This window comes from Ostrinia nubilalis, chromosome 13 (genome assembly GCF_963855985.1).
Source record: "Ostrinia nubilalis chromosome 13, ilOstNubi1.1, whole genome shotgun sequence".
In the NCBI taxonomy this organism is placed as follows: domain Eukaryota; kingdom Metazoa; phylum Arthropoda; class Insecta; order Lepidoptera; family Crambidae; genus Ostrinia; species Ostrinia nubilalis.
Window position 1 is genome coordinate 9,656,345 of NC_087100.1, and position 23,509 is coordinate 9,679,853.

General features: G+C 37.2%; 1 protein-coding gene across 1 annotated transcript in view; it reads left to right on the top strand.

Moving 5' to 3' along the window:
* Positions 1-23,509, top strand: part of LOC135077618 (heparan sulfate 2-O-sulfotransferase pipe) — a 98,097-nt gene that overhangs the window by 25,342 nt on the left and 49,246 nt on the right. The window contains exon 2 of the mRNA XM_063972173.1: positions 14,445-14,584. Within this exon, the coding sequence (XP_063828243.1) occupies positions 14,445-14,584 (140 nt within the window). The remainder of the gene's footprint in view (positions 1-14,444; positions 14,585-23,509) is intronic.

Genomic DNA, 23,509 nt, shown 5'->3' on the forward strand with positions numbered 1-23,509 from the left:
GTAGCGTGACAACCCTACGTGCCTATTAATTTGTTTATTCGAAGCAAGCACTCGCAGGAACGCTCGCGTCAAAAAAAGCGTTCATTGTAAACTTGAAACGGCTCACCGATTGACTATTAATGAGCCGCAGGAGAGGCTAGTTAAGGTACGACCAAACCAGCGCGTGTAGCTGGCGTGCATGATGGCGATGGAGATCAGTCGCTATCGCTGCACGCTGGCTGATCGCGTGTGATCGCGTTGGTATGGCCGAACCTATAAACGAATTGATCGCCATCGCCATCGCACGCAGCCTGATCGCGTTGGTTTGGTCGAACTTACCCAACTGTGTTCATTAAAAGCCGTATTCTCATTTTTAATTCGTTGTTATTCTGTCATTTACGATAACCAGACGTTAAAATGGTTCAAACTTAAATTTATATTCTGTTTCTCACGGTTATAGCAAAATTACTTTTAAATGAACGTCATTTATTACTTAGCCTATAAAACCAACATTCAATAGTTGTAAATTATTTCAGTGTTAAGTACTAAAGGATTTAACCTATAATGAGCAGGTGCAAGCGAATCGAGAATAAAAATAGCGATCTGGTTTAGTGACTATTTAAAAAGAACTGAAACGGTAATTAATAAAAAATATTTTAATAAATAAATAAATAAACTCAAAACCGTTCGTAGGACAACCTGATTGTAGTGGTGTAACACGAGAAAGTATGTCGCTGTATTGTTTAACTTTTTTCATTCATTCGTACGCATTTTTTCAAAATACTTTAATGCTGTTTTAGATAGTAAATACCGGTAGTGATGAGATAGATGACGAAACCCCTAATTAAAATTACTACGATAAACTATCTCATTCATGTTCTGATGTTGTCATCATTCCGGCGATAGTTTATTTGGATGAACTTACCAAACTTGTTTCAAATATAGTGATAACGAGGTTAATGTGGCTTGTCTAATAATTTGTACGCCTCTACAGTAGAGTCACTTAATCTGTTATGTAAACTAAAGATGCATTGATGTATTCGAATGACAGTTAAAAAGCATGTACGCAATGTGTACAGCCCCGTTAAAGATGCATTGATGTATTCGAATGACAGTTAAAAAGCATGTACGCAATGTGTACAGCCCCGTTAAATGCCCAGATTAATGAAGAGAATGTTTTCCGTGTATTTCAGAAATCTCGTGAAACTCGGTGGTTACTCGGCGGTATCACGAGTCGGAACATTTTATTAATGAGATTTGCGTAAGGCTCTGGAATAAGATGAATAGCTAAACGTAACGTAAATGAAACACCTGTTGGTGTTATTTATTACTTTGGTATTACGAGTAAACGTGGGAAAATGTATAACTTTCATAACCACTTGTTACATTGTACTCTATCTCTAAACAATATAATAATTGCTTCCAAATAAACAGCCGCTGTTATTGTTATATAATTCTACAGTATTTAGCGGATTTCTTCTGCAAACTGTTATTGTATTAGTTGTATTGGATGTGTATTATGGCATAACTGTAAGTAATTTCTAGTAATAGTACGATTACTGGGTTACATACACGCAGTTTCCGTAGTTAGTTGATAAGAACTCCATCAGCTAACGCTTTAATACATGATACTGTTAGACTGATGACGCGTCTATCCACTGACGATTTTTTTACGGAAACAACTACTATGGTACTGTGTATGTTTTGTAATATATGCGTGCATATACATACCTGGTTAATGTTTGCTCGAGTAGAAAATCGTGCAGGTAATTATTCGGAAATCGCATTTTAACAAGATCATTTTGATATCAAATTATAGTCTCTTTTTCTACTTAGAAAATGATCCGAATACGGGCCAGTCAGAGCCAGATCTTTATCGAGAAGTTCGCAGACTTTCTTAAGTACTTTAAAATGATCGATTTTTTATTAGCTTCCCTCAAAAAAATAAAAGAACTGTTCCTGGTATACATCTTAATGGCAAATTAAATCAAATCAGATATGATTATTGCGAATTAGAATTTTATAAATGATCATAAAACTGATTACAGGAGCTTCATTTCTAATTTACCCCTTAGAAACACCGTAATTTATTCATAATTAAGCATTTTTATGTCTTACATTATTCTTATGCTGATCTGCCGCAAACTACTTACATGTGCATTAGATTTTTTTGCTATACCTAAATTAGAAGAAATGTTGTTATTTTTTACTCCATAACGATATAGTTACTAGATCTATATCCATTATCCAAAAATAGCTGGGAACAAAACATCGGCTTACTTATATTCAAAATTGCTGCATTTTTTCTAACACAGTAAGAAACTAGCGGCCTGGACATCACTCAGCTTTTTGCAGTCAACTTTCTTGTGAACGTAAAAAGTAAATTGTATTAAAATTACACATTAAAATGCAATGAAAAATTGCTGACCTGGAAATTGGAATCTAACAGTCTCAACCACAGGCCTAGTTTTGCAGACAGCTAGATTGTGTGACAAAGAAATCATGTCAGTGTGATTACTGCGCGCGGTTTCCTCAAGAATTTTCTTCATTGTCAGCCAGACTGGAGCGGATACGTCAGAGCACAAAGCGGTATTGTTCGTCATTGCGTCATTGTGTCAGCGTTGACATTGCTGCCGCGCGTGACATGTCGCCTTACGAGGTCAGTAGGTAGGAGCAACCAAAGTTCATGTTCATGTTCATGAGCTTCATGAAAGTCTCATGCTAGAGACCTGTCAGGTCAGGATTCGATTGTTTCATTCTAGTGCATTTGTTTTTACTTACTTGTGCTACCATTCATGGAAAGCAAAAATTCAGTATGTACCTACTCGTATGTTGCATCCTTTGAAATTCCTCTTTTTTTGCACTTAATTAAACTCGCATTTCGCTATCATAACGAGCTTTTTTATAGACCACATCTACGACCATCGTGCTGGAGCCAAGCGTTACTATGTACTATGACCCGTTAAAAATGTTTCATGGAAAAAACTACAGACATGATTCACCGTCGCAGAATTTATCCATCAACCTTTTCCTTCTTTCGAAGCCGTCATGTGCCATCATTTTTTGCATATCGCTTATTCGAACTGTCAATTCAGATGCGCTAGAGTTATGCAAAAAGAAACAGACGGGTTTTTATGAACTTATCTTTCAGTGAGTTAGTAAAAGTCATAATGACGGTGCGATACCGCGGTCAAATGCGCCGAAATTGCATAATATCACGCTTTCTACTTCCATGTTCTTTCATCGACTGCCGTCAGCTTATCAAAAGGCTCCTAAGTCGGACGTATGAAGTAAGTATAGGTAACTGGTATAAGTGTGATGTCATATACGTTTACTCGTTTAGAAAAGCCGGGTATGAAAGTAAAAGTGGTCGGTTTGGGCGGTCAGGTGGATCCTCTATAGAATGGATCATAAAAGCTCGTTACGCCTTATCCCACGCCGCACGAAAGTGAGAGGATGAGCGAGCGGCCACACCGATACGTATACATTTACTCTTAAACCCGAAGATGTTTATGTGAGGATGTCATTTGAGCGAAAGTTGCATCGTTGGATAACAGTTCGATCTAAATACTTGGGTGCGTTCGGTCTCAATCGAATTTATATTCTATTCGAGTTAGGTAATGCACTCGCGCATATTTGCAGACTCCTATTATGGTGCGGTTTGTAAATACTCGTAGGAAATGCATTGATAAGTTGTCGCCACGTAATCACATAACATTCCTGTTTTAATGTATTGATGTGATTAGAAAAGTCTGCAAAAGGTATCTAGGTGGCTTAAATTAGTTAGATACACATAAAATAAAAATCTTTATTATAATTTCTTTTATTAGGTAGGTATGTTAATTTTCTTTTAAAGGTAATTGTTTGGCTGTATTTCCGCAGTTGTTTTTTATTTTCGTTAACATGAGTTTTTTAATTTCCTCCTAACTCATTACAAACTGTACCAGGGAATGCTTAATCGATGCCGCAAAGCATTTAATTACGTTGACCGCGACCATGCGTCGGCGCACCATCGTAATTGCCACAAATTGCCGGCTGTGTCGACTGTCAAAGCGTTAAGAGCCGTCAAATTAGCGGCTAAACGGACGGCTGTCTGTCTCTGAGGTTGAACTTTACACTTTCATATCACACCGAAATTAATTTAACTAAACACATCAAACACAAAAAATGTACAAAAAATATTTCTATTTTGTTTCCTAAATAGGAGGACCTATTCATTTTTAAATACGTTATCTATTTAAACGTGAGTGGAGAAGTAAGTCTGTATTTACAATTCTATCTTACATTGCAATTCAAATAGTCCAGACTTAAGATGGACCATTGTTTCATTCAAACATAAATAAGAAATATATGCTATAAAGTCTCTACAACTTCATTATTCTGGATAAAATATAAGTAATGATTTATGTACCTACGTTATTCACTAGCTACATAGTACTATGGTTATATGTGTTTAAATTATGATAAAATCGGCGTAAAACCTTATTACTGAAATTAGCAGCCCTTATCTATACCATTAGTTTTATGGGAAAATAATAGTAGCCTGCAATTCTGAAAATAAGCAGCACTCGCTAATTCCAGTTTTATAGGAGGTACCCCAGTAAAGTAGGTAGTTTTTTTACATCGTTATCGGTTTATTCGTACAATTTAGAGTTGTTGATGTGTGTGAAAGGTGTAATACCGGTATTTAAGCTGTATTTTTACCATATTCGATGGACAGAAAATATCTCCGGTTCGGGCGGAGCGCCTTACATTTTCATACAAAATATCACTGCACTCTGGTACCACGACAATACCGCACCTAATATTTCTACAGCACGGCTACGGCTATAGAAAGAAAAAGCATGGGAATATGGTCTTGTTCACCTACTTTCGTGATAGAAAAACCTGTAAACGTAAAATTGGAAAAGAATCAAGCGTAAAAGAAGGCAATGAATGTGCTACGGTTGCGGTCAAGTTGCGAACTTTACGGTGCTTTGATTTCTGTGAACTCCCATTTCGCAGATAATTTTTAATCGATTCGTATGTAGGACATGACTAAGAGGGTAGACAGTGGCCGGCCGCTTGCGTGATAGCAGCCACGATTTCTCATGATGCTCATACTCTCACACATCTCGTTACTACCACTCGCTGCCACAATAAAAAGTTTATTACCTCCATTAGGTACCTGACCTTACAGCCTGATTTTACTTTTACTGGCGATGGGTACGACCAATTTCGAAGACAATAGACGATCTTTTCATAATGCTGTGGGCACACGTCGTGCGATTAGAGCGCTTTCAAGGTCAACTTTCAAGTGCAACCCAATGATTAGGAATCTAGTAATTTACCAGCAAGTTGTGAAGATACTTTCTCGTGACTCGTAAAAGATGTCTCAGCATTCATCAGCAAAAGTAGACATTGTTTTACAGTGACAGAGTAACTTTAGCAACAATCTAGAAAAAATGATATTACTTTGTTAAAATTATTATTAGCTACAATATCTGTAGTTGTAATCAATTTTAAGAGTCCCAATAATACTCGTATTATAGAGAATCAGAATAATCATTTGCGGAACACAATTCTCACGACTTAGTCGCAGTACATTATTCTAATAACATCTTGTGTCTTGTAATTAATGATCAGCATAAATAATCGTTTTAATCCAGCGTAGGATACAAATTGGCGTACCTAACATTGAGCTAAATGAGTGCAGATACAAATTGATTTAGAACCGTGGTGTGGACTTGTGGATTTGATATCGGAAAGCGCATCTGGTTGGAAAGCGACCCGCTAAGGACCGGCTGCACCCAGCTTTCCTTTCTCGTCTAGGCTCGCAGCCTTCATCATGCATCAGCTTTCTAGCTGGGAGTCGTCGCCAGTCAAATCTGTGAAACTACCAGCACTGCAGAACTGCAGGCACTAATAATTTTTCTAAATCTAGAGTATTATTTTACTAGCGTTATACTGCCAATTAAATGTAAAATATATTTTACAATAACATTAACATGTTTTTATTGAAAAAGAAAAGCGTGTTCGCGGGGTATTAGGCGAGGATGCTTGCTGCATTTTCCTTTCTGCTTGACTAAATCTGTAATGACGACACTATACAAAAAGAGGCATAGTTACTTAGCTGAACTATTGTTATTGTATTTCAAACGCGTCAACTTTTATATTAATTCATGAATTTTTCCTTTATTTCAATTGGATAAGGCAAATATTATATGTATAAGGTTTTTTAACATTAGAAAAGTTAAATATTTGTATTGCCACTGGTTTTGTTATACGTAACATGTTATTGAATATCTCTGAAGATAATTAACACCGTAAAATATAATCATGTTTCAACTAAGTTCATCAACATGCATTATCATCGCAAGGTAAAAATGTAGAGGTAGACCCGTGATATGATAAAGATGTTTATTTAATTAATTGACTCTTAATTAACACCTTGTTTATTTATATCATAAGTGAGTAAATAAAATACTAAGTTTATAAGTTAGTACTTGTTCTTAGTGTCGCATAGTCTTTGTTTCAGTATTAATTCATCATTTAATATTTACATTTGTTTTTAAAATTACATAATTAATCTATTTTACTTTAATTTCAACTGCATACTTAATAATGCATTCACAGTTCACTCATGCATGCATGCAAATTAAGTTTATTTATACCCGATATAAAATAAATTGTTAATAAATATAATATTGCTTTATAGTGTATAAATTAATAGTGAAGCGCTTAAATATGACACACGATATCCTTTTAACACATGGATAGCTATTTAAAAAGTATGCATCTTAAGCAGTACACGTCACTGAGCATGGTGTACACAGGCGACAGAACCGAAGAAACAATATCAATATTTTTACATACCTATTGGTAGAGAATCGTACTAAGTATATACCTGTAGCCTCAAGAGATCTCAATGCGAATTAGTTTTGACATTTCTCTGGCTGTCCCGACTTTTAGTGTAACTTATGTATTATCCAGTTGAGGATTTGTTACCTTTTCCACTTATTCTAAAAAGTGAAGCCATTCTTTTTAACAAATAAATATATTTATTTTACCTAAAAAAGCTTGAATGCGTTTTTTCTTATTTTGACGAGCTACAAGCCACACATGAGAAAATTTAATTTATTTTTTTTAACTTTTAATCATTTAAAGAGATGTTTATATGTTACAATAACGATGCGGTGTACTTGGAAGGTGTAATAAGTGTTCAACAGCAAACATATTTCTAATTAAATGTGTTTAATTAGAGTAGCAACGACCAAATTACTCGCCCACAGCAACTTTTTTAGATTTATTAGGTTAGTTTGCTAGATAGGTCGTTACCGGCACGGGAAGATAATAAACAATCTGCGAACATTTTCCCCATTATGAGTTCTCGGCCTTATTCTTTCACGCACGATCGCACGCGTCGAGCGAGCCCTCAGCCGTCGGTCGCGTGCGGTAATGAGACGCCAATCAAGCCGATGGACATCCATTCGCATCTATAGGCATAATTATTGCCAACTGTTATTAATAACAGACCACTTAATAACATCCATAATATTAACATATCCTGGGGATACGCGCCTTATCTGCTCCCCCGACGTTTAAACTGTCAAGTGTGATAGAAATTGACCGGGATGAAAAAATTGCACGTCACTGCTCAGAAATAATTGGTTTTTAATTGGATTTCATAAAAAATATCTAAGCCTGTTACGTGAACTTAATAACTTGATGTTTCTCAGCTTGCTTAGGATATTACAGGCTTGATTGTTTGATAAGAAAACGATTCCTTCACGTTCCGATCAAAGCGTGTCAGTCGCTTACGGCTCGTAAAGATTGATAGTAGGGTTGTTAATATCGCCCGCACGATTTAAGCAGATCCTACCATTATAAAAAGACGAAAGAACGGACAACGAAATCTATTTGAAATCTAGGCGTTTTAAATGAATATAGAATGTTACAAAATTGGCACTATTTGGCTATATACAGACAGATCTTTAATCTTAGATTTTATTTGATGGTCTCTACTTGCACATATAATTTGAAGCTGCAGTAAAGTTGCATCCCTAAACAAGATATAGTTGAAGTCATCAATAATACAGAAAAGGGACATTAATTATAATTTTAACATCATTAATCATAGTATAATCACATCATTATGTAATAATGAATTAGCGGTTTGGATTCAATATTAAAATGGTGTGTAATTTACGGCTTCTATCTACTCCAAATTCTTTGGTTTTGTCGGTAATATTATTCACGATGTAATACCGACTCGTGCGCAGCGAGCGCCGCACGCTGTGAGATTGATGCATATCGGTAGACCACTAGATTTCAGCACTTCGAACCCTAATCTAATGCTGCTAAAGCACAAGGGTCTTTATCTATTTGAATTGGGCTGTAACCATAGTAATTTATAGCAGAAATCTGTCTTCATAAATATTCCATCGATGATAAGATATTTCATGATGGTCGGTTTAACGCCACCAGCGAGGGATGTAAGACTGTGGATGATAAATAAACGCTGATTGTAAGTGTTGTGGCTTACTGTAGTTTATGTTAGAGCAGTCCCAATGGTCTGAATTATGTGCTATTCAGTGGTTGTACGGTGAACGTAAATCAGCGTATTTGTTAGGGGCATTTGCCGATGCTCTACATACTGCGAAGTGTACAAACGGTACATTCTCATGCTAAATTCTCGTATATTAGCAAATGATAGGTGATAAAGAAAGCCGGGACAGTCCAATTATCGTTCTAAAATAACATTCAGTAATGTCAAATCTACAATCTCACAAGTGCTCACACACGCTACATTTATTTAGTTATTACAAAATGAGGCTAACTCAAATTGAATGCAATCAACATAATTTTGATAACGAAAAGATTATATAATAAAGAAGAAATTAACTTAATCTGCAGACGCAGTATTGTTAACTGTTTTATGATATTCAGCGAAAGGCTTTCATTTCGACGACCCAGAAACAGTTGCTAATAAGCGAATTATATGGCACTTGTAATAATTTGCCGATAAAATTGCTTCTTTACAGCACAATTGCGACTCTTGTATTATTTATCGACGTTTGTTGTTTGTAGTATTTATACTCTACTATTTTGTCTCGTTCTTGGACATTAGACGGAAAATAAATGACAAACGAAAGAAAATATTATGCAATCTGTGCCTGTTCTTAATTAATTTCATCATTATTCGAATGCCTTAGATCTTGCTCCATAACTGACTGTTTAAGAACACTCTGTAGATAGCCCGTGCCCGGTTTCTCTAAAGCAAGACTTGTAATACAAGTACGTAGCCATGGCAACTGAAAGGCTAAATATTTTAACAAGAGTTGTCATGTCTACTCACTTGTACAACAAGACTTGTAGCTTTCGCGAAACACATCCTAGTCTAGACTTGATAACATTTTCTAGCGACTTCCTACTTCGCACTTAGATATTTTCATTCACGATTGATGTTGGCAATGTTCGCTAGAATTATATTTGGCGCCCAAGAGAATGATTTCACTCTCTACATCCTGATTGTTCTTTGTTTGACGTCGAATAGTTCATTAAATGAGAAACAACAACTACATCATTATCTGATTCTATTCTTGGCAGAAACGGCTTGATTTAGCCTCCGACGTAAAAAGTGCGTGTCTTATTAAAAGGATTCCGTAGCCTATTTGTGGCGGGCCGCCCACTAGAGAAATTCCGTCTATAAATATCTCTAGAAAAGTATTTTATTACGCAAATCTAAATTAGTTTGTGATGCGATAAGAGAAGACTTTCAAAGACATTTTTGTCTCGAATGTCTTAAAAGTCTGCCGCTGTTATCGCTTTAAGTGCTGCTCACTCTTTCAATAAAACTTGCCCAATATCGCTCCATCGTGCAATGCGATGGTTAGATCATAGAGAATATGGACCGTGGTCCCATAAAGCCCATACATGGCGCTGTTTACCCCTCAAACCACGTCGCAAATAAGGTTAATGTCCATTGCATATCCACTTTCTTTTTAGTGTCACGATCCTGCGTAGTAAAAAGTGAATACCGAATTACTATTGCCTTTTAACGATGAACCGTACGTTTAATAGGATATAAAACTCAAGACTCTACATATTCTCTTTTCACTTTTAGTATGCCTATATTATTTGAGTAAAATATTAGCTATAATGTTCCATTGGAGAGTTAGTATAATAATTCAAACTTATTTATTACTACATATACGATATATTTGGCGTTTAAACCAAACATAAACTAAACGTTACCCTAGATCGAAGTTGTGATATAACTAGCTGCGTCGTAAACTTTAAAGCGTTTTGTTAAACTTGGGTAAAACCGCAGTATAAATAAATTGTGGTGATAACGGACAGGGCAATTTCACGTTTCATTGCTGTCAACGAACTGCTCGATAGAGACGAGGTGAGCGCGACGCAATCTCAGGCAAATCTCGCTCGCTACTTGACGTGAGACAAATGACAGTAGTGTGATAAGCGCACATATCTGTCAGGAAAATATGCAAAACTTTCTCTATAGTTTACTTTTTGCTTCAAATGGCCGATCAGTCAAGTTATGTAACAAGTAAAGAATGTAAAGGTTAATAGTGAGAATTGCTGCTCTTAAAGATACTTATCAGATTGAATTTATTACTCTCTGTTTTCTCTCAAAGAAAAAAACGTATCAACAATTTGCAATGTTAAAAACTGATGTTGGATGAGTGAATTTAATAATTCAAAATTTTGAAGGATTAACTTTGTATGTAAAAAATATCTCAAGGTGGATCCCAAGGTAAAGTTGCTTCGGACAACGAAACAATTGCCGTAATATTTAGTATAACGAGGCTCGGACCAGCAATTGTCTTGTTAGAGAGGCCAACAATCCAACAATCTGACAGTCGTCGTAATTTTTCGTTTGTTTATCGAGCTCTTACAATAGGTTTCCCACCATTATTCCTTACCACTAGTTAACGAAAGACTTAGGCTGAATTGCACCACCTAACTTTGACCGTAACTATAACAATAACCGGTGTTTTTGTATGGAGTTTGACAGATTTTTGACGTTTGTCAAAGTTAAAGTAAGATGGTGCAACTCAGCCTTAAGCATTTGGGTGCATCGTTTTTCAATTATTTTGGGGTGTTTATAGACGTTAAGTCATTTGATATTGTATGATAAGTGTGTAAAAACACAAAGGTATTGTGAATTTCATTTGTTTTAGAGTGGGATTGAATATTACACGTGTTTGATGTGTTAAAACAGAAGGTTTATTTAAGTTACCTACAATAGTTGAATACAATTACCTACGATGATTTTCATTTCAAAATTAAGAACAAAAAACAATGTTTTGTCAAAATTAATTATATTTTACATTTTGAAAAAAGTTAACGTTTCAATCTCGGAGCTATTTAATGGAATTTTAAATAATAATAGAGGCGGTGAAAGGATAATTGTCCGTGCCGCATTAATTAACGGACTAAGGGAAAGCAAGCGTGAATCTAGGTAAGAATTTGAACGTCTTTTCTATGCTGGTAAAGCTATTTTTAGAACTTAATTATGCTAAATGCATACAATGTTTTTACTCTAACGCATGATACAACAGACTACATAAAGATACATTATTTCTGCACGGTCCGAGGCTTAGTGATAGTTGGGACAAACAATTTAAATTTATTATTAGATATTTACAGAGTTAGTTGCTTTTAAACTTTCGCGTAGTGATTTTATTATCTAATATCATGTTTAAATATTAATATATTAAAACACTATTGAGCGTTAATTCCTGTTTCTGCTTATAATACCAAATAAATTGGTTTTATAAGTGCCTATATTATTCCTATCGAACTTATAAATTTATGTAATGAATATCTACTTATCTATCGTCTCCGATGTCACAGTTATAATTGACTCTCGTTTAGCGATGAATAAGATTTTCTTTTAATCGAATATTGTAATTTCCAATTACAATGAATCATGCTGTGAGAATGTTCCGTGAAACTGTGAGAAAAACTTCAATTTGCTTCGCTACCGACCAAATGCACCAATTAAAATGCCTCTCGAATCGTGTCCTATATCTAGGTTTGACTCAGGCAGGCGAGGTCCCAGTAAGTTTCAAGACACTGGGCATTGTATGTTGCTTGAGAAAGCAACGCAAATAAATTTTTATAATCATAATAGTAATTTAACGGATAAAAATCTTGAATGTGTTGCTTTAAAACTTTGTTGATGGTTAAAGGGCTATCTCTTAATCTATGTACCTATAGATATACATATTATTTACGCATGTGGTTCAGTCTATATCTACTACTGTGACCACTAGTCACCGTATGCTATCATTACCGCACCGCCTTAACTCTGCGTTACGTAAGCTTATGTAATCTTAACTTCATTATCTGTAATAAGCTATAATTAATGTACAAATGACGATTCAGCAAATCCAAACGGTACGAATAGAGCCTCCGCACTGTTGTGTACTTATCGTTTCGCTGTGCCTCTAATAATTCGAACTACGGTCACGCATAAAATATGGGTTTCTGGTAAATCAGTCAATCGTGTAATCAATTACGAACACGAATAACAATTTCCTTATTTCCCCAAAGAACTACCTAGTATTCATTGTTTAGTGGTACGAAACAGATAAACAGTAACTGGTAAAGTTAGCTGGTTTCGTGTTTTACATAATTACATAGTTTACGCTGTTTGAAGACAGCTCATAGTGACTGATTACAGTGATCTTAAATTCAACTAGGAGTTTTATTGATGGTTGAACGCGTAAAGAGAATAAAATCTGAATATAAATATGTATCTATTTTCGTGGTGAAGCTAAGACTAATCAAATCTATGTAGGCGGAGCATCACTCAAGTCGCAATTCGCAAACTGTTTCTAAGGCTTCTTTCAATTTCGCACGTTCAGAATTAGACTAAACCGCATTTAGGTTATTTCATTAGACTCTATGATTAGATAGGCATGGATTCCATATTAAATAGAGTGCAAAATTTTGCATTTACATTTATTATGCCGTTAGTCTTTAAATAAATAAATAAACTTAACTTTACATGCAGCAATGAGAGATGAAAATAAAAAATCTTAAACCAGCTCGCAAAGGCTTTATTTTAAGGGCAAAATAACTATTTGACTTAACCTTTTTAAGTGATCCCATCACAAAGGCTTTACAAACAACGACGTCCCATTACAGAAGCTAGGTTAACCCTGCGCCATTTAATGAGGCAATCCATTCCATCGCGGCCATGTGTCAGAAGGACCAGGGTCCCGGTGACAGGTAACGGCCCACCTGTACAGTCTAGAGCACTTTTGTTCTGAAATAGCATCTATTACGACTACATAAGCTTCCACAATGAAGCTGGAAATGCTGTCGACTGTACTTCGATTCAACAGCCATTCAAGATGCCGTGACCACACAATGGGAGGTCAGAGATCATAAATCATTAAGTTATGTAAAACGCTCTCAGACGTACCCTCAAGAATGAATAAGGACAGGCGACAATCGTTACGTGAACTTCTTGGTCTTGACTTCTGTTGACCCCATAATACCAATAAGGTTAAGGTTGAAGTTAATAATATGTAAATTTAATGTTAGTAGGTTCAATGATCTGGCTATTTTACAATAGTGGTTAGGAGATAGGTAGCTATGGTGATGTCACCAATGTTATTAAAGTTAGTCAAAAAAAGATACAACACTTTCCCAATCAGCTGTTTTTCACAGTCTCTAAAATTAATAGTGATCTTAGTAGGTACGTCCGAATCTATATAAATAAAAATGAATTGTTGTTCGTTAGTCTGATTAAAACTCGAGAACGGCTGGGCCGATTGAGCTGATTTTGGTTTTAAAATGTTTGTCGTAGTCCAGGGTAGGTCTAAACTAAACGGTGAGCAAATAAGGAAAAATTGCGATGGCTTATTTATTGCCTTTAAGGCGGAACAGAGTTCGCGGGGTCAGCTAGTATAATATAAATTGGTATGTGCTGTTGTGGTAAATAGAATTATGGCTAACCTACATGAATGATCCTTGTACCCCAGCACTTGTATAAAACAACAACACATTTTTCGTTACGTTAATTGTCCCCTCGATCGGGCACTGTCCCCTCGATCGGGCCCACTAGAGTGAGCCCGCCGTAGGCTGGACTTTGGTCCAACACCGCGGTGGGCAACCCTCTAGTTGGGTTCGCCACTGATGGGGCGCCTTATGCGCTCGATACGGCCCGATCGCGAACGTCGGTCTGCGACCGACGATCGCCAAACGGCTAGAGTACCTTCTGTACTCGCCACTCTGCCCGGTGAAGCTGGAAAAGCTCCTCAAGCTACCAGCGCGCGTCCCTTCAAAAAAAAAAAAAAAAAAAAAGTTACGTTAATTACGATCAATACTATAGTGACTTAACGTATAGTGACGTAATTAATTGATCACCTATTTGGGTATTCATTTCCAGTATCCATTTAAACCTTATCTATCACTTAGAGTCGCAACTTATTGACATCTCTTTGCAGGACGAGCGAGCTGGTGGCGCTGGTGGCGGTGTCCTGCACTCTGTTCCTGTTCCTACACACGCGCGACCTCAGCACCCAGCTCCGGCGCATGCAGGGCCGCCTCAACGATGACGTCACCGCCTTCAACCACCTCACCGACAGTGAGTGTCTATGACTTAAGCTAAAGCCCGGTCTGTGAGCACGTAGAATTTTGTCCAATGACCCAAAGCTACCCATCCTTATCGCTCGCGGTATAACTGCCAACATAAGATACTTTAACAAAAGATATAAGTTACTCCCAGGCAGGCCTCCCACTAGGTGGACCGACGATCTGGTGAAGGTCGCGGGAGGTGCCCGGATGCAAGCGGCGCAGGACCAGTCTTTGTGGAAATCCTTGGGGGAGGCTTTTGTACAACAGTGGACGTCTTTCGACTGAAACGAACGAACGAACGTTATAGTTACTTAATTAAGTGGTAGGGAAATTATTAAAAGACGATAGGTATCTCTCAGAAGTCTTTAACCACCTCACTGACAGTGTCTGTGATACGAGTATGATAGCTTTACTGCCAATAATAGATACTTTAACAAACAAGAGATGTAAGTTAACTTAAGATATCGAAGTACGAAAATGATTAAAAGACGATCTCTAGCAAAGCTAACTCTCCTACTTAGCTATTTTTATGACTATTTCACTTTATTATCTCAAAGAGATATCAAGTTGAAACTTAATTGTTTTATGACTGCTATAAAATCTTAATTCTTAATAGACGTCACTGAGCTACTCGAGTTGTAATAATTGTAACTCTACACTCGTCAAAATAACAACACTAAGTCTAAGGGTGGGTTGCACCATCTTATTTCAACTATAACAAACGTCAAACTCCATACAAAAAGCACCGGTTATCGTTAAAGTTACTGTTAAAGTAAGGTGGTGCAACTCGGCCTTATTAGAACGTAAAGAGTACATTTACCTCTACTACGTGAAAAACTGCTGGCATTTATGTTGAGGTTTAGAAAGCAGCAGATTTTTTATAATCATTGAACAAAGACGCATACGACGTTTTTATTTAGTAATAAAATAATAAGTTAATGGAGCGAAGAACATGTTGTCTTGTATTAACTAATAGAATTTATTAATTATGTTTATTAACTTCTTTTGATCATCTTTAATATGCACCTTGAAGGCATGTTTAACAGTAGTGATTTTGATATAACATTGTAGTATAGATAATGGTACTTAGAAGAAAAAATGTCAGTCATTAGAGGTGTGAAACTGCGCGCATTGACAGACGGCGTGTGCGCACGCACTAACAGTGTATAAACCTTAACCCTTATTATGTCAATTTGAACTTTATGTTGTGAAGATATTGGTTGAAAACCAATGAAATAGTGCTGTGCTCTTTTAATCATAGCACTCACAGATCGTCACATAAGTACAATGAAGATAGGGTGATATAAACCTTATTAATTCTTTATGTCAATGACTTTATATTGAGATGCCAATGAAACAATGTTCGATTTTTTAAATGAGAACGGTTCATCATTCGTGATTTAAAGTTTTAATGGATTAGGGATTAATTCAAATTATAATATCAATGAATTACGTTTTCTCGATATTTGAAAGAATGAGTGAGTTTTGTATATTAAATTATGGTTAAGTTAATTTTACTGTTTCATCTTAACTATAGCAGTATATTGCTCGTCTGTGACAGCCTTTAGATTAAATCTGCGCGTGCGCGGGTTGTCATTACGATTGAAATAAATGCTAATACTCCCAGTTCACGCGATCACCCTGTATTCAGGCCTCGCCGACGCTCGCTAAACTACCAGGAAACCATTACAAGTAGAGAAGAAAGCATCACAAACTAAAAAAAATATAGCCTGATGTTCTGATCATTTTTTAATTGACAGATATGTTCAAATATTAAAAAAAGTTTTATTTAGTTTCACTTGGTCAATCAAATGTTACATGTCGATTTAATGGTTATTTTTTTAAATAATAGTAGGCTCACAAGTTTGCTGCTATCTGAAGGGTGACTGACATAATATTGACATAAAAACGTTTTTAAACTTTTTTTAGTTCACTTTAATTGATTAATCATTTTTTATGAAATTGTGTAATTAATAAATTGTGTCTTAAACAAATAAGAAGTTATAAGTGTGACGAACGATATAAAATGTTTATTATCTGTATAAATAAAAAGTAATTACTTATTTTTGCAACCTACTTATTAAGCAAAGTAGACAAATTAAGAATTTTTATGTAAAAAAACCGTTTTCACATAAAATATTTGGTAATTAACCTACAATTTAAAAAGAGCACCGCCTGTATCAAATCGCAGAAATATGCTAATCATCCCGAGTACTGATGTTGAGAGATCTTTAGTATTCAATTCCGGGCATTTGATTGCGATAACCTCAGACACCGTTAACTATGGGTGTTACTTGGTATAATTCGCACACATTATAAGAATTTTAAATAGTTGAACTCCTAAGAGGTTTGGTTAACGTTGTATGCAAAAATGTAAGTGTCAGTGATAGCATAAACATAAACAGACTGTTAACGCCAATCGCGCGCCGGCGCAGAAAACCGGTCCCGCAAACTGGACGCCGCGCTGCCCGCCGCCCGCCGACCGACGACGATAACGCCCTCGGCTCCACTCGCCACTCGCCGCAAACCGCCGGGCAAGACGCACGTACTTACATAGCCTACTATTTGTAAATTTTACGTTACGAAGTAAATCGTTATAAACTTCAAGAAGTCTTGCTCATTTCACGACCCTGGAACCGGGTTAGCCGAAGAAGATTCCCGCCATTTTTGGACCTTCTCACTGGATTCAAATCACACCGACGTGGACGCGCGACCTTTGGACTCCGGGAAAGTGGCTCGACGGCAACCTACAACGGACGCGAACGGTTCCAGAACTTCCAGCACACGAAGGCGCAGTCATCAAGTGGCAATTCAGGGCAGTGCAAATCCGATTTTCCTTTACTTTCCTTCCCTTTATTGTCCGCTTTGCATACACGGACCTTAATTACGTGTAAAATATTTCTCGAATACCTACATTACAAATATTCTTCTCTTTCGCTTCAATTCTTCACTTTCATTAATTATTACATTTATAAATCTGTCTACACGGACTTTAATTACGTGTTTATCAGTTTTTATTCAAATTTGCATACCGTTAAACACTATTTGCCGTGTGGTGACGGCAGAGTAGAATACATTTGTCACCAACCCCTACTCTTCCCGCGGGTGTCGTAAAAGGCGACTTAGGGACAAACATCAATCGTTTAAACTGCGATCTCCAACATCAATCAACACCTTTAAATACATTCCCTTTATTCATACCTACCTATACGCGGACCTTAATTACGTGTTGGGTTTTTTTAAACATTCTTTCACATTATTTATTTCTCGCATTCCAGCGCACACGCAGCCAAATCGTGCGTTTGCAACGCTCGTTATACCTACCCACCGGTGCCTGCCTACGTACCTACGCTTGCGCCTAACGGTCGGTCAGCTGATTGCACCGCCAAGCTTGCGCTGTTTCATTGCCTCCTTCACTGCACATTACGCTTTAAGTATTCGTTCCATTGTCATCACTTTATTTTGCACTCATTAATATTATCGAAAACTTTAAACTTAGTTTGTAATTATCATTAAATTTAATTTACATCATGAGTAAGTTAACTGAATTGAAAAGGAAACGTAGTTCCTATAAATCCAAGCTTACGCAATTTAAAACATACTTTTCACGAATTTCTACTTGCGAAAAGCCTAATCCTGTACAAATTAGCGATTTAAACTTAAGATTAGCTAAAATTGAAGAATGGTACAGTGAATATGACGCGTTGCAGATTGAAATCGAAAGTTGTTTGGAAATTTCAGACGTTGACTGCGAAAAGGAGTACAAATATCGCGAGGAGCTTGAAAGCGAGTACTTCGCGGTGGTCGGCAGCGCGCGCGAGTGGGTAAGCAGGTTGACCTCTGCGCAGCACGACGAGGGCGCGTCGGCCTCTTCCGCGGCAGGTACTGTCCTCACAGCAGGTACACCGACTTTAACATTACCTACTATTGCGTTACCTACCTTTTCTGGCCATTTCGAGGAGTGGTTACGATTTCACGATACTTTCAAGTCGCTCATACATTGCAATGATAGTATTCCTAAAATTAACAAGTATCATTACTTACAGTCGTCATTAAAGGACAAAGCTGCGAACGTTATAGGTTCATTGGAATTTTCAGCAAGTAATTATGACATTGCTTGGCAGTTATTATGCGAACGTTATCACAACAATAAAGTTTTAATAAATAACCATATTCAAGCGTTATTTGATATGGAACAAATTACGAAAGAATCTTCAGTCGCTTTAAGAAACTTAATAGATTCTTTAAATAAACATCTCAGGGCACTTGAGGGGTTAAACATTAACACTCATAACTGGGATACTTTATTGATTCATATGGCTTCAAGCAAACTTGATAATTCAACAAATAGAAAATGGAAAGAATACACTAATAACTTTGATAAAATTCCAGATTTAGAGAAGTTCATTAATTTTATTAAAAATCGCGCCAGTTTGCTTGAAACTATCAATTTGAGCCAAGTTAAACGTAGACATAGTGAACCAATCACTTCAAGGTCACGCGCATTTGTTGCTAACACGAACGCACAAACAACAAATTACTCGTGTCCTTTATGTAAACAGAATCACGCTATTTACCAATGCACAAAATTCAAATCTTTATCTGTTCACGCTAAAATCAATAAAGTAAAACAATTAAAACTTTGTCTCAACTGCTTGCGTCACGGGCATGACGTTAGCAAATGTAGGTTCGGTTCATGTAGGATTTGTTCTAAGCGACATAACACGATGTTACATACAGAGGAACAGTCACAGGTTGAGCCTAAGGGTTCCGCACCCTCTAACATTTCGTCCCACAGCGACAAAGGTGTCACGTTAGCTACACAAGAGGTCGTTGAACCCGAGTGCTATGATAATGACTCGAGTTCTGATCATGATTATGACGATACGGCGGAACAAACTGAAGTTGTATTGTCTTCCACTCACAACTGCTGTGTCCTGTTGTCTACAGTCCTCGTTGACGTGGTTGACGGCAATGGCATCCGTCACACTGTCCGTGCTTTACTGGATAACGGTAGCACGTCCAATTTTATAACTAAGAAGTTACTTAATAAATTAAATATTCCCCATTATTCAACTTCGACAGCCGTTGAAGGATTAAGTCGCGACTCAATTCGCATTCACTCCCGTTCCAATGTAACATTGTTTTCACGAACTGAAAAATATAGTACAAAAATTAATTGTTTCGTTATTCCTCGCATTACTCAGATGTTGCCCACAACTTACTTTGAAATTCAATCTTTAAATATTCCTAAAAATATTAAATTAGCTGATCCAACCTTTAACACACCTTCTGACATTGATATGTTACTCAGCGCTGATGTTTTTTGGAACGTATTATGTAACGAACGTATTTCTTTAGGAAAAAATAAACCGATTCTCAACAACACTAAGCTTGGTTGGCTGGTGTCAGGTGCGATGCAGTCGCAACAGTTGAATAATAATATTCAATCTACGCACATGTCTACAGTCCATTGCCATTTCATAAACGAGGTTGAGCTACAACATAAATTAGATAGGTTTTTTGAATTAGAATCAGTTCCATCACCCCGTAAAACTACTAATCAAGAAAATCATTGCGAGATTCATTTCAATCAAACAACAACTCGACAAACTGACGGTCGATTTGTTGTAGAAGTTCCAATGCAACATTCACCTGAATTGTTAGGTGAATCATATGAACAAGCTTTCAATAGATTTCAGTCTTTAGAACGAAAACTAGCTCGTTATCCATTACTTAAACAAAAGTATTCTGATTTTATTCAGGAATATATTGACTTAGGTCACATGTCATTAAATACAGATAGCAAAAATGATAAATATACATACGTACTTTCTCATCACGGCATATTAAAGGAATCTAGCCTCACAACGAAATTGAGTGGTTCTCAGATATGGTTTAGTGGCCCGTCATTTTTAATACAGTCGGAATCTCAATGGCCTACTCAACGCAACTACATGCCCAGCTCTTTGCCAGAGATAAAAGTCGAATGCAAAGTTGCCACTGAACAAAATAACTGCACTCAAAATTACTCAAATTTTGCTAAATTGAATCGAATCACTGCATACTTATTACGATTCATAAATAATTGCCGAAACCCAAGAAATAGATTCACTGGTCATTTGACAATAAACGAATTAAACTCTGCCACGCTTACTTTATGTAAAATAGTACAGTTGGATGCATTTTCACATGAGCATAATATTTTAACTAAAAATAAACAACTGCCAGTTAAATCTAAAATTTTGAATTTAAATCCTTTCATGTCAAATGAAAACTTAATTCGTGTAGGTGGAAGGTTGTCAAATTCCAACTACGACTATGACACAAAGCATCCCATCTTGCTCCATGCATCTCACCACGTTACTAGGTTGTTATTTAGACATTATCACAAAATACTTATGCACGCAGGTCCTCAGTTGATGTTATCTATTTTAAGACATAAATTTTGGATAATAGGAGGTCGCAATTTGTCAAGAAAAATAACGCATGAGTGTCATGCCTGCTGTAGATTTGCTGGAAAGTCCATACAGCCTATAATGGCGGACTTGCCTAGAGAACGACTTCATAGCCAATTTCCATTCTCCAATGTAGCAGTAGATTATGCTGGCCCTATTATGCTAGCGGACAGAAAAGGTAGAGGATGCAAATTGATCAAATCATACATTTGTGTATTTGTTTGCCTAGCTGTGAGAGCAGTACACCTGGAATTGGTAACCGAGTTAAGTACTGAAGCATTTTTGGCTGCTTTAAATCGATTTGTAGCTCGCAGAGGTAAGCCTGACTTAATTCATTCCGATAATGGTACCAATTTTGTAGGAGCCGCTAATGAAATTTCAAAATTTTTAAAGTCAAATTGTGATGACATTAGTTCGAAATCAGCGGAGCAGTCAATTCAATTTAGATTCTCTCCTGCTTATAGTCCTCACTTCAACGGCTTAGCCGAATCTTCAGTAAAGGCAATTAAGCACCATTTAAAAAGAGTTCTCTCACTTGCAAATTTAACGTATGAGGAGATGTATACGGTACTTGTAGGTATCGAAGGAATATTAAATTCTCGTCCATTGACCCCCCTCTCCTCAGATCCCAACGACTTTATTCCATTAACCCCATCACACTTCCTTATCGGACGCACACTCACGATGTTGCCTTCTCCACAGATGGATCTGGAAGAAACGACCAGAATATGCGCCCTGCCTCGATATCGGAGAGCTCAGATCCTGACTCAGCACTTCTGGAATAGATACTACATGGAATATATTTCAGATTTACAAAAGAGGCTGAAATGGAAGCGCAGCAATGGAGGAGAATTGCGCACTGGAGACCTGGTGGTGGTAAAGGACGACCGGCTACCACCTAACCGCTGGCTGCTCGGACGTGTCACCCGCCTCTACCCTGGCTGCGATGGCATCGCACGCGTAGCAGACGTCACCACCGCAACTGGAGTGCTGAGAAGAGCATACAATAGATTATGCTTGCTGCCAACCGAGGATATTTTGGAACTAGACGTTCCAACCCGGGGAACTTGTTAACGCCAATCGCGCGCCGGCGCAGAAAACCGGTCCCGCAAACTGGACGCCGCGCTGCCCGCCGCCCGCCGACCGACGACGATAACGCCCTCGGCTCCACTCGCCACTCGCCGCAAACCGCCGGGCAAGACGCACGTACTTACATAGCCTACTATTTGTAAATTTTACGTTACGAAGTAAATCGTTATAAACTTCAAGAAGTCTTGCTCATTTCACGACCCTGGAACCGGGTTAGCCGAAGAAGATTCCCGCCACAGACATTACCATGCTCGAACGGTAGTGCCCCACTCTGGCGTGCGAGCCGCGTGTGTGCGGGCATTCAGCTGCCAAGGGAATTCGACCAAACTTTCACTTGCACGAAAAAAGTAATTTTAATCTTGCAATGTCTGCGAGCATTGCACTGTACCGTTCACTTACACATTTCTTTTATTTCTAAATCCAATCTAATTGAGCCCTGTAAGAACAAATCTCACTCAATCGTAGCGATGTTTTTGTTCGTTCCGCTTCAACTGTTAATTCGAATGATTGATTAAATTGAGTTTGCAAACTTTCTTTACAGAATCCGAAAGAAAACTTGCCGATAGTCATTTATTTCTTTACCACCGTGAAATGAAATCAAACACGTTCATTTGCTTAACAAGAAAACACGGATTAAATTATACTAATTGCTAATAGGTACATATTAGTATACTTTCTTCAGTAAAATGCTCTATATTTTCAATTAACAATTAGAGCAAAGCATAACGTGTTTATAAAAGGTCGGCCGTTTGGTGTAGTGGTTCAGAACGGACTACTATGCCGAGAGGTCCCGGGTTCGATTCCCGGCCGGGCAGAAATTGAAATGATGAATTTTAATTTCTGTGACGGGTCTGGGTGTGACTATGTATAATATTTATGTATTTAAAAAAAAAAAAAGTATATAAGTAGTATATCCGTTAAGCTAGCACCCATAACACAAGCATTAAGTTGCTTACTTTGGGGCTAGCTGGCGCTGTGTGAAATTGTCCAAAGATTTATAAAAAAAAAAAAAAAAAAAAAAAAAAAAAAAAAAAAAAAAAAAATATGTTTGGAATGCACTTGAAAGAGATGTAGCGTTGCGTATTAGAACTTTTTTGATTTTCCTGTTCATAGTTATTTTAATTACATATTTACGAACATTATACAAAATACATTTCATCTAAGGCTATTTTCATTTCACTATGCGCTCTTTGACCTTTACCCGAGCCTAATACGAATTCTTGATTTGCTTTGCTTTATTGCTTCATTCGCGGCTGCATCCCGGAATAGCTTTTGAGGGCTTGTGAAGGTTCTTTGGAGGCAACCGCAACCCCGGGTCGGGTAGGAATAGAACTATAGCCAATAATTGGTCGGCACTGGTAGGCGCCTGCGGTATTGCAGGGATGTGG